Source organism: Hyla sarda, chromosome 2 (assembly GCF_029499605.1).
Source record: "Hyla sarda isolate aHylSar1 chromosome 2, aHylSar1.hap1, whole genome shotgun sequence".
Taxonomy (NCBI): Eukaryota; Metazoa; Chordata; class Amphibia; order Anura; family Hylidae; genus Hyla; species Hyla sarda.
The window spans coordinates 226658779-226671333 of NC_079190.1; the positions used below are offsets into that span (position 1 = coordinate 226658779).

At 43.2% G+C, this 12555-nt stretch overlaps 1 protein-coding gene across 8 annotated transcripts in view; it reads right to left on the reverse strand.

Annotated features, from left to right (window-relative positions):
- Nucleotides 1-12555, reverse strand: part of LOC130355796 (merlin-like) — an 87016-nt gene that overhangs the window by 20755 nt on the left and 53706 nt on the right. For all 8 annotated transcript variants that reach the window (XM_056556484.1, XM_056556478.1, XM_056556481.1 and 5 more), the window contains 2 exons: nt 1089-1172; nt 572-640 (listed from right to left, as the gene is read on the reverse strand). In XM_056556484.1, coding sequence (XP_056412459.1) covers nt 572-640; nt 1089-1172 — 153 coding nt within the window. The remainder of the gene's footprint in view (nt 1-571; nt 641-1088; nt 1173-12555) is intronic.

The following is a 12555-nucleotide window of genomic DNA, read 5'->3' on the forward strand; positions in this document are numbered from 1 at the left end:
ATTATAGTGGTCTGGGCTGTATGGGGAAGAAAAAGGAAAGAGAAAGACTCTGTAGTCTTTAGATGTAAGTGTACTGTAATCCCTTATACAATATGCGTACTTCTAACATAGAATAAAGGGGGCCACATAGCAAATAATGAAAGGGGCCTTGAATTATGCAGTCTGATATCATAGTTAGTGATGTGCGGCATTGGCCATATTCGAATTCGCAATATTTTGAGAATATATAGACGAATATTTGTCCTATATTTGCGAATTTCGCGTATTTTTTATATTCACATATGTGAATATTCGCATATTTGAGGAAGAAAACAGTGAGGGGGTGGGCAACTTTACTATTGGTTGCTAGGGATGTTGTTGATAATCTCTGACAAGAGTATTTGCATCATTCTAATTGGCCCACAAGTGAAAAGGAATATGCGGAAAAAAGTGAATATTTTTTATTTCTAATATATAGCGAATATATTCGCAAATTCGCGATATTCGTGATAAAAATTAAAAATGCGAATATTCGTGCCCAACACTAATCATAGTATGATTTACTGTAGACAATGTCGGGGTTAATACTCACTCGTTTTGGTAATAATTCTTCTTGAGATAGAAATCCAGGCTGATGAATGTTAGGACTGTAATCACCATACTACAAAAAATAGATAAAACCTGGATTAAATATTCATAGTTCTTCTGATCAACAGAAAAAGATGCAGGGAAGTTACTACAGGGGGTGTAGATGGTGCAAATGCACTGGGCCAAGGAGCCTGAGGGACCAATAAGGTTTCTTCAACTGTACCACAAGTAAAGCATTATAGAGTGGGGCCCCACATGTTCAAGTTACTCCTCTGACAAGATGGTGTCATTAGGACTACTCTAAAATATCTTACTCTACAGCACAAAATATGTACACTATAGGGATTTATATCTCATATGCTGAAGGTGCCTAATCTGTATACATTGATGTGGAATATACATTAATTGATAACAGAAAATGTCTGGAAATAAAAGGAAATGTAATAACTAATCACATATGTAAACACATTCCAGTGCTTATTGTGGGCTCATTTGTAGTACAGACTTGTAAACATTCTCACCTTTGCTTGGACAGCATATGAAGCTAAAAGAACTGATGCCTCTGGAGAGCAAATTATTTCTTCATCCAGAATCTGCTTTTTAACCTAGTATACAACAGGAAAATGTATGTAAGCCTACCAAATTTGCACATACCTTTGACTATTATTATCACACAATGAGAAAGAAAATTATAACCAAATTTATCAAAACTTTTGCAGAGAAAAAGTTGACCAGTTGCCGATAGCAATCAATACGATTGTTTCTTCAAAATGTACCTGTCACCAAATAAACTTTTCTAAACTAACTCAGGGTAAGTACCCTAACTACTCATAACAGTCCTCCCACCCTTATAAATTTCAGAGTTTTAAAAAGCTCTTTATCATACTTTTATTCTTACTCACATAGTGCAATCTGCCAGCAGGAGAAAGTGGGCGTTTCCCAGCAAGCATGACATCACTGAAGCCAGCTGGTGGACCACTTCCACCCTCACATCATTGCAATGCTGTCATGAATAGAAGACCTCAGGCTCTGGGCATCTTTCAGTGAAGCTCTGTGCAGCTTTCAGTCTGTGCAGCTTTCAGTGAGGCTCTTTGCAGCTGTCAAAGAAACACTTCCTGAGTTTGGCCTCCTGCAAGGCCAGGAGGAGCCCAAACTCACTGTATTAATGGTGGCAGGGAACAGAACAGATCCACCTAGTGGCCATTTTTTTCTATTACATTTTAAACATATTTATGTTGATAATTTTAAAAGCAAAGGAATGGGAAAGTGTCTGCTTAATACACAAGGAACACTATATTTAAAGTTTTATTTGGTGACAGGTACTGTTTGCTTTTTCTGAGCCCTTTCTTAAAAATTAAAGAAGCAATCTGATGGGTTGCTATGGGCAACTGGTCAGCTTTTCCTTTGCACAGGTTTTGATAAATCTTCTCCATTGACTATATCAATTACTTAATTACTTGACTTGGTCATAAATGGTGTGTAATATTGGTTGGCATGTGCTCCATACATTGTCAATGGGAGTGCCGAAGACACCCTCAAAATCAGACACTTATCTACTATCCTGTGGTTAAGTTGAATACGTTTTTAGAAACTGGAATATCCTTTTTAAGAGGTTATCCAGTTATTAAAGATGTATCCCCTATTCACAGGATAAGGCATAAGTGTCTGATCGCAGGGAGTGCGACTGCTGGGACCCCCTATATTTCCAGAATGAGGAACATCTCTTTTATTTGAGCACTTAGGCATCCACCTTTTGAGATATACTAATCTCAGCACTGACAGCCTGCTCAGTCAATCACCGGCTGAAGCAAGACACTGCTGCGGGCATTTATTGTCTAATCAGGTCGTCACTGTTGACACCAGTTTGTCTCGGAAAGTGAGAGATTGCTGGGGGTCCCAGTGGTCCTGTGAATAGGGGGTAACTTTTTAATAACTGAATAAACCCTTTCTGGCTCACAGCCCCATCACAAGTCTATTGCAACTGCAAGATGAGCTATTAATGATCAATGGCGGTCTCTGTGACATGTCAAAATTATTTAGTGATAGGGACACTTTAAGATGACAAAGTGAAGGTAATTAAGTGAGCATTACAAAGTTCTATCCATAAAGCAATAGAAAATTTATGGGATTGAGGTCAGGGCATTATTGGTAACCGCTCCATTACTGAAAAAGCATGTGTGAGCAAGGAAGCCAAACAAACCTGACTCAGTTACACCAGTTCTGTCCAGCAACTTATTGTGAGAAGCTTGTGGAAAGGTACCCAAAATGTATGACCCAAGTTAGACAATCTAAAGGAAATGCTAGCAAATATTAACCAAGTATATGTAAACCTCTGAGGCCTCATTCACATCATGATTCAGGTTTCCAAGGCACACATACGTTGGCAACATATCTGCCGACATATCTGTGTTCAGATCGGAAAAGGTCCCATGACCTGAATGTAGTCATCTAGTTTTGTCTTGTACTAAAAATGTTGTTTGCTATACTTTTCATTCTGAGCCCAAACTCGGATACGCTCTGAAAATGACCAAAACCTATTGGCTAGGAGGCTACATGTGACTAAATCATCCATTTAGCTGTGAATAAAATGCACTCTATGCATCCAGCAAACCTTTATTTACTCTGACATTTCCAATGGATAGCAGCTGGAAATGCTGTACTGGGCCACCACTTATCCATGTACTATGCTTATCATTTCAGGTTATCCATTATTAATTAACAGGTATCAATAATTTACTGAATATCCTTGATATCTATGTTCTGCCCTCTCCTACACACTATTCTCTAAAACAATTTATAAATCAAGTGATTTTAGACGTCACATTGTGGCCATAAATACCTAATAAATATTATACCGGATATTTTACAAGAGTTTTAAATTTAACTTTATGTTCATGTATTGAAATCCCCATTGAAAATGCACAATAAAAATGCCTCTGAATGACTAATAATTTCTGGATGAAACAGAAGCTTTCAATTAATCATTAGCTTTCAGAGATGCTAAATGAGTCTACAATTAACACAGATGATATTTCCAGTTTACCATCAAATATTAGAAAGGCATTTTACGGCTCATTAGAAGCTCATGTTCTAGTATAACCAAGGGAGCGAAAGCAGAGTCATAAAATGGATACAGATACTTCCGTTAAAAGGTAATTACACTGTGTTCATAAACCATATCCAGCCTATATAGGTCTCTCCCAATCCTCAGAACCATGATAAATCAGATCAATTCATAGAACATTCTACATTATTAAATATCTACCTTCTGCTAATAAATTAAATAAATAAGAATTAATGAAACACATGCTTGCTGAAAGGGAAGCTTGTTTATGTATTTTTTATTGCTTTCATGAAGCTGATATATTCTGCAGTGCTGTGCTGTGCTGTGCTAAGATTATCACCATTTACAATAGTCTCTGTCCCCAACTGAGGTCAGTTTCCTCTCAGTCGCACATACACATTGGTGACAGTTTTATGGGAAGCCAATTTTACCAGAATATCTTTGAGAAAAAATACAAACTTCATGCAATGCTACAAGAAAACTATGCTAGCCGGTAAGCCAATGACTGGTGTCTGAGGTGTACACAAGGGGTAGTTTTACCTGCCACCTTTTTCCTTTTATGTATGTTTGACCTCAGGACATTGAATATTATGGCAGAGAATGGAGCCAACAACTCCCTGATCTTCCATGCACTCTCTTAGAATGTACTGTAGGTTCAAGCCTGCAGCGTAGCAGACTCAACTCAAGGGCGCACTGAGGTGGAACTTTTTGTATGAGTGTACTTATGGGCTTTTTGTATGGGGACACTAAAATCATGTATACGTGAATCAAGGATTGCTTGATAAATATAAGGTTCTTGATTCTTTTAACCAATTTTTTTTATTAAAATGTGTTTATTACTTTTGAAGTTATAGCCTATTTTTCTGGGTCTTCAGTGAGTGGAACACCCTGTATATAATAATCACACTTTTCAAGTGACTTTTTTAAGAACACACATCCTGCATTCTTATCTAAGTCTCCTTCTATGTTTAAATGGACATTCCAGTATTTTTTTTCTTCAGCCTTTCAGCCCATAATGCCATGATCTGTAATATGTTTCTATTACCTTCGAATGCCGCTTTGCCCCATTTTTATGCATGGGACCCACAACCAGAAGTGCTGTAGTGCAAGTCTATTTATTTTAATGCTGTCTCTGACTTTTCCCAGCAATCCACGGGGCCAGAGACAATATTTCATAGGTCACATGGTCTTCAGGAAAGCATGGCTATGCTGCAGTAAATGGGCGGATAGCATTACTTCAGTAAATCCCTTCCACCCTGCTATCCAACCACCCACTGCAGCATAGCCACGCCCCCTAGAGACCACGTGACTTATGAAATATTGTCTCTCGCCGCATGGAATGTTGGAAAATACAGAAATCCCTCTACTGGAACTGATCTGGGTTTCTATTAGCAAATGTACTTTATTGATCAAAAACTGTCTCTCTGGATGTGTGTTCAGTAATAGAAACAAAAAGAGTGATACAATTAAGAGCAAAAGTTCACATGCTCTGAATAGAATAAGCAATAAGCATAAGAAACCCCAGTGAGACACCAAAGGTGTGCATAAACCCTGTATAATAGCCAACATCATAAAAAAATGAAAATATGTAGTACTGTGTTTCTGTAAAAAAATTAAAATGACACATTCTTACAGTATACATAGCTCACACAATAAAACATATAGCAATTAAAAATAACACATGCATAGACAAGTCAAAGATTGCGACATTCCAGTGAGAGTCTTGGGCATAGTTTGAAGCGCCTGTGCCAAAGTAAATCTGTGCCAAGGCTCCTTCCAAAGTAAAAGGTGTTTATTAGTTTACTAAATAGTAATATTTAATAAATCAGCAAACCCAATCCTTATGTGCACCTTTCTATAAACTGATGGAGATACCACGTACTATGCTAATGATGTTTTGTTTTCTGGTACTCTAACCACTGTGATATACAGTTATTACAGTGAGTAGGAGATTTTCCATTGTAATTATTCACTAACACTGCTTTCCGACCCTATTGGAATGGCTCTTACAAAAAAATTTAAGTTACTTTAAAGAAAGACCGCTTTTGAGCCATTAGGGAGAAAACAACAAGTTAGATGATAAAATTATTTTTGCCACTTCTAGAGAGAGCGCACTGCATAGTAACTTATAACTGAGTTCTATGGGAGCTGTATACATTTCTACCATTTAAAAAAGCTTTCTGCTGCATTTAAATGTGTAAAAGAAATCTAAGAATCTAAATTAGAAAAGCAAAGAATTACAGACCTATTTAGGTTATAGTTAAACTGTCCTTCTCTGGATCACCATCATTACTTCCTTCAACATACTAAACCATATAACAATAATCACATAGTTATATTGTTACTTAGAGTGCACCTGTCTTCAACAAAAAATTTTATATAGTGTAGATAATAACATTATATGTATATTTGTAATGTATATTGGTTAAAAAATGTGTATATTTTTGGGTGAAAAAATGCCGTCTCTGCAACTATTGCATGGGTGTCTCTGTGAGGAGTCCAAATACAGGAAGTGAGGGCGGGACAAGCAGAGCTCTGTGCAGGCTCCTGGCTTGTCAATCATCCTTGTGTGTGAGCCCATAGCATGTCACAGGGCCTCACTGCACAGAGCCCTGCTTGTCCTCACTGCACAGAGCCCCGCTTGTCCACCCTCACTTCCTGTATTTGGACTCCTCATAGAGACACACAGGCAATTGCTGCAGGAACAAAAATATACATATTTTTTTCTAACCAATGTATATTACAAATATACATATAATGGTATTATCTACATTATATAAAAAGTTTTTGTTGACGACAGGTACACTTTAAATGGGCACTGTCAGATACAAACACTTTTTATATGTTGTACATCTTGGCAAAACATTAAAGGGGTATTCCAGGAAAAAACTTTTTTTCTTATATCAACTGGCTCCAGAAAGTTAAACAGATTTGCAAATTACTTCTATTAAAAAATCTTTCAATAATTATCAGCTACTGAAGTTGAGTTGTTGTTTTCTGTCTGGCAACAGTGCTCTCTGCTGACATCTCTGCTTGTCTCGGGAACTGCACAGAGTAGAAGAGGTTTGCTATGGGGATTTGCTTCTAAACTGGGCAGTTCCTGAGACACGTGTCATCAGAGAGCACTTAGACAGAAAAGAAAAACTCAACTTCAACAGCTCATAAGTACTGAAAGGATTAAGATTTTTTAATAGAAGTAATTTACAAAGCCAGTTATATATATATATATATATATATATATATATATATATATGTTTTTTTTTCAAGGATAACCCCTTTAACCTTTCTAATATACTTCATAAGAAAATGTTATTTCTTTTTTATAGACATCATGGCTTATAAAAACATGGCTTTATCTAAGCTGAAGCACAGGCATGGACAAAGTCCAGTAAGTTAGGGTGGGCTAGCACTCTTCTGTGCTCTCTCCTGTCTGATAGCACTCCTCTGTGCTCTCTCCTGTCTGACAGCACTCCTCCTACCAGACAGGAGAGAGAGCAGGGGAGTACTATCAGACAGGAGAGAGCACAGAGGAGTACTATCAGACTGGAGAGAGCACAGAGGAGCCCTATCAGACAGGATAGAACGCAGAGGAATGCTATCAGACAGGAGAAACCACAGAGGAGACCTATCAGACAGGGGAGAGAATAGGGGAACAGATGGGAGAGAGCACAGGGGAGTACTATCAGATGGGAGAGAGCTCAGGGGAGTACTATCAGACAAGAGAGAGCACAGAGGAGTGCTATCAGACAGGAGAGAACACAGAGGAGTACTATCAGACAGAAAAGAGCACAGAGAAGTTCTATCAGACAGGAGAGAGCACAGAGGAGAACTATCAGACAGGAGAGAGCACAGAGGAGTGCTATCAGACAGGAGAGAGCACAGAGGAGTGCTATCAAACAGGAGAGAGCATAGAGGAGTCCTATCAGACAGGAGAGAGCACAGAGGAGTCCTATCAGACAGGAGAGAGCACAGAGGAGTGGTATCAGACAGGAGAGAACACAGAAGAGTACTCTCAGATAGGAGAGAGTTCAGAGGAGTCCTATCAGACAGGAGAGAGCACAGAGGAGTCCTATCAGACAGGAGAGACCACAGAGGAGTCCTATCAGACAGGAGAGAGCACAGAGGAGTGCTATCAGACAGGAGAGAGCACAGAGGAGTGCTATCAGACAGGAGAGAACACAGAAGAGTACTCTCAGATAGGAGAGAGTTCAGAGGAGTCCTATCAGACAGGAAAGAGCACAGAGGAGTCCTATCAGACAGGAGAGAGCACAGAGGAGTCCTATCAGACAGGAGAGAGCACAGAGGAGCACAGAGGAGTGCTATCAGACAGGAGAGAGCACAGAGGAGTGCTATCAGACAGGAGAGAACACAGAGGAGTGCTATCAGACAGGAGAGACCACAGAGGAGTCCTATCAGACAGGAGAGAGCACAGAGGAGCACAGAGGAGTGCTATCAGACAGGAGAGAGCACAGAGGGGTCCTATCAGACAGGATAGAATGCAGAGGAATGCTATCAGACAGGAGAAAGCACAGAGGAGACCTATCAGACATGGGAGAGCATAGGGGAACAGATGGGAGAGAGCACAGGGGAGTACTATCAGATGGGAGAGAGCACAGGGGAGTACTATCAGACAAGAGAGAGCACAGAGGAGTGCTATCAGACAGGAGAGAACACAGAGGAGTACTATCAGACAGAAGAGAGCACAGAGAAGTTCTATCAGACAGGAGAGAGCACAGAGGAGTACTATCAGGCAGGAGAGAGCACAGAGGAGTGCTATCAGACAGGAGAGCGCACAGAGGAGTCCTATCAGACAGGAGAGAGCATAGAGGAGTCCTATCAGACAGGAGAGAGCACAGAGGAGTCCTATCAGATAGGAGAGAGCACAGAGGAGTGGTATCAGACAGGAGAGAACACAGAGGAGTATTATCAGATAGGAGAGAGCTCAGAGGAGTCCTATCAGACAGGAGAGAGCACAGAGGAGTCCTATCAGACAGGAGAGACCACAGAGGAGTCCTATCAGACAGGAGAGAGCACAGAGGAGTCATATCAGACAGGAGAGAGCACAGAGGAGTCCTATCAGACAGGAGAGAGCACAGAGGAGCACAGAGGAGTGCTATCAGACAGGAGAGAGCACAGAGGGGTCCTATCAGACAGGAGAGAACACAGAGGAGTGCTATCAGACAGGAGAGAACACAGAGGAGTGCTATCAGACAGGAGAGACCACAGAGGAGTCCTATCAGACAGGAGAGACCACAGAGGAGTCCTATCAGACAGGAGAGAGCACAGAGGAGTCCTATCAGACAGGAGAGAGCACAGAGGAGTGGTATCAGACAGAAGAGAACACAGAGGAGTACTATCAGATAGGAGATAGCTCAGAGGAGTCCTATCAGACAGGAGAGAGCACAGAGGAGTCCTATCAGACAGGAGAGAGCACAGAGGAGTCCTATCAGACAGGAGAGACCACAGAGGAGTCCTATCAGACAGGAGAGAGCACAGAGAAGTCCTATCAGACAGGAGAGAGCACAGAAGAGCACAGTGGAGTGCTATCAGACAGGAGAGAGCACAGAGGAGTGCTATCAGACAGGAGAGAACACAGAGGAGTGCTATCAGACAGGAGAGAGCACAGAGGAGCACAGAGGAGTGCTATCAGACAGGAGAGAGCACAGAGGAGTGCTATCAGACAGGAGAGAACACAGAGGAGTGCTATCAGACAGGAGAGATCACAGAGGAGTGCTATCATACAGGAGAGAGAGCACAGAGGAGTGCTAGCCCACCCTCACTTACTGGACTTTGTTCATGCCTGTTCTTCAGCAAGGACAAAACCATGATTTTATAAGCCATGATTTCTATAAAAGGAAATAACATTTTGAAGTATAATGGAAAGGTTAATGTTTTGCCAAAATGTACAACATGTGTAACTATGTAACATATGAAAAGTCTAACAGTGCCCATTGAATATTATCTTTAAAACAAGTTACATAGATGTATGACAGTAATTTGTAATCAGCTTATCACCAATCTGTGATTGTATGCTCCTCAATACCAATTGTTATCACAACATAAATAAAAATTCCCTTTATCCCAACGCGTTTCTATGTAGGGGTATGGTATAAAGAATTACCCCTTACACTTCTTCAGGGGATTTAGGTATACAATAGACAAGTGCTCTGGAGTCATATATCACACTGGAGTCACTGTATGCACCCTCTTTTTTATTTAAATAGGGGGGCTGGTTATCAACAGTGACACCTAGTTAGAAGTCAAACATCAAAGACTGATAGCATCAATATACACCCGGCTCTCCGTTTAGACAACTATGTCCAGGGATCAGTGGAGACATTTCTCATAGTCTTAGATCTATCCTGAAATGACAGAAAAAACATAGGCATCTCCCTTAGCAACCAGTGAATAACTTACCCCAACGGTTGTTCAACACATATTGACAAATAGCTACTCACTGTCTGCTGGATCGTGCGAGATAAGAGAGCGCCGGGTACTGCAAACAACAATATGCCCATACTTAATACCTCGTTCTCATAGAGTTAATAGAGCATATAGACAAACTAGCCTCATAATAAAAAACAACCACCCGAAGCCAAGCATTAGTAGTTTGTAGTTCACTTACTTAGAGCCATTCAGGAGATAATGTACGTAGAACGCTGCAATGGCAGCGAGTGCCTGAACGGTGTCCGGGGTAGCTGCGTGTCAGGCAAACACGCCGGTGTCTCCATGCGGCCGGGACGCAACCTATTTATGTCATCGGAGGCCCGTCCCCATGACGCCGCATATGGGGGCGCGGTCTCCACTCAAGTCCCGGATTCCGGGAGATGGGCCAGGCTTGGTACCATTCACACGTCGGATGCGATACCGGCATGCGTGTAGCAAAATATAGAATCAATCACAATTTGAGGCTAGCTGATAGGACAGATATTACCTAGTAGAATTTCACTCATTAAACAGTTCTACATAGAACCGGGTAGGTTTTCCCTCAGTCCATACAGTGTTGGAGCCGTCTCTCGTAATTCAGCCGCAGCTGTCAGTGAGTCTGAGCTATGTATTCAGTATTAAAACCATCTTGTGTAGTTCAGCCGCAGCTGTCAGTAAGGCCGTGCTGTACTATACCCACTTCTTTTACCATGCATAAATTTGTCATTGCATGGTAGCCCACTAATAATCAGGATAGGTGTTACGCCGAGCGCTCCGGGTCCCCGCTCCTCCCCGGAGCGCTCGCTTCACTCTCCCCGCGGCAGCGCTCCGGTCACGTCCTCTGACCCGGGGCGCTGCGATTCCGCTGCCAGCCGGGATGCGATTCGCGATGCGGGTAGCGCCCGCTCGCGATGCGCACCCCGGCTCCCCTACCTGACTCGCTCTCCGTCTGTTCTGTCCCGGCGCGCGCGGCCCCGCTCCCTAGGGCGCGCGCGCGCCGGGTCTCTGCGATTTAAAGGGCCACTGCGCCGCTGATTGGCGCAGTGGTTCCAATTAGTGATTACACCTGTGCACTTCCCTATATCACCTCACTTCCCTTGCACTCCCTTGCCGGATCTTGTTGCCTTAGTGCCAGTGAAAGCGTTCCTTGTGTGTTCCTTGCCTGTGTTTCCAGACCTTCTGCCGTTGCCCCTGACTACGATCCTTGCTGCCTGCCCCGACCTTCTGCTACGTCCGACCTTGCTTCTGCCTACTCCCTTGTACCGCGCCTATCTTCAGCAGCCAGAGAGGTGAGCCGTTGCTAGTGGATACGACCTGGTCACTACCGCCGCAGCAAGACCATCCCGCTTTGCGGCGGGCTCTGGTGAAAACCAGTAGTGGCTTAGAACCGGTCCACTAGCACGGTCCACGCCAATCCCTCTCTGGCACAGAGGATCCACTACCTGCCAGCCGGCATCGTGACAGTAGATCCGGCCATGGATCCCGCTGAAGTTCCTCTGCCAGTTGTCGCTGACCTCACCACGGTGGTCGCCCAGCAGTCACAACAGATAGCGCAACAAGGCCAACAGCTGTCTCAACTGACCGTTATGCTACAACAGTTACTACCACAGCTTCAGCAGTCATCTCCTCCGCCAGCTCCTGCACCTCCTCCGCAGCGAGTGGCCGCTCCTGGGATACGCTTATCCTTGCCGGATAAATTTGATGGGGACTCTAAGTTTTGCCGTGGCTTTCTTTCCCAATGTTCCCTGCATCTGGAGATGATGTCGGACCTGTTTCCCACTGAAAGGTCTAAGGTGGCTTTCGTAGTCAGCCTTCTGTCCGGAAAAGCCCTGTCATGGGCCACACCGCTCTGGGACCGCAATGACCCCGTCACTGCCTCTGTACACTCCTTCTTCTCGGAAATCCGAAGTGTCTTTGAGGAACCTGCCCGAGCCTCTTCTGCTGAGACTGCCCTGTTGAACCTGGTCCAGGGTAATTCTTCCGTTGGCGAGTATGCCGTACAATTCCGTACTCTTGCTTCAGAATTGTCCTGGAATAATGAGGCCCTCTGCGCGACCTTCAAAAAAGGCCTATCCAGCAACATTAAAGATGTTCTGGCCGCACGAGAAATTCCTGCTAATCTACATGAACTTATTCACCTAGCCACTCGCATTGACATGCGTTTTTCCGAAAGGCGTCAGGAACTCCGCCAAGATATGGACTCTGTTCGCACGAGGCGTTTCTCCTCCTCGGCTCCTCTCTCCTCTGGTCCCCTGCAATCTGTTCCTGTGCCTCCCGCCGTGGAGGCTATGCAGGTCGACCGGTCTCGCCTGACACCTCAAGAGAGGACACGACGCCGTATGGAGAACCTCTGCCTGTACTGTGCTAGTACCGAACACTTCCTGAGAGATTGTCCTATCCGTCCTTCCCGCCTGGAAAGACGTATGCTGACTCCGCACAAAGGTGAGACAGTCCTTGATGTCTACTCTGCTTCTCCACGTCTTACTGTGCCTGTGCGG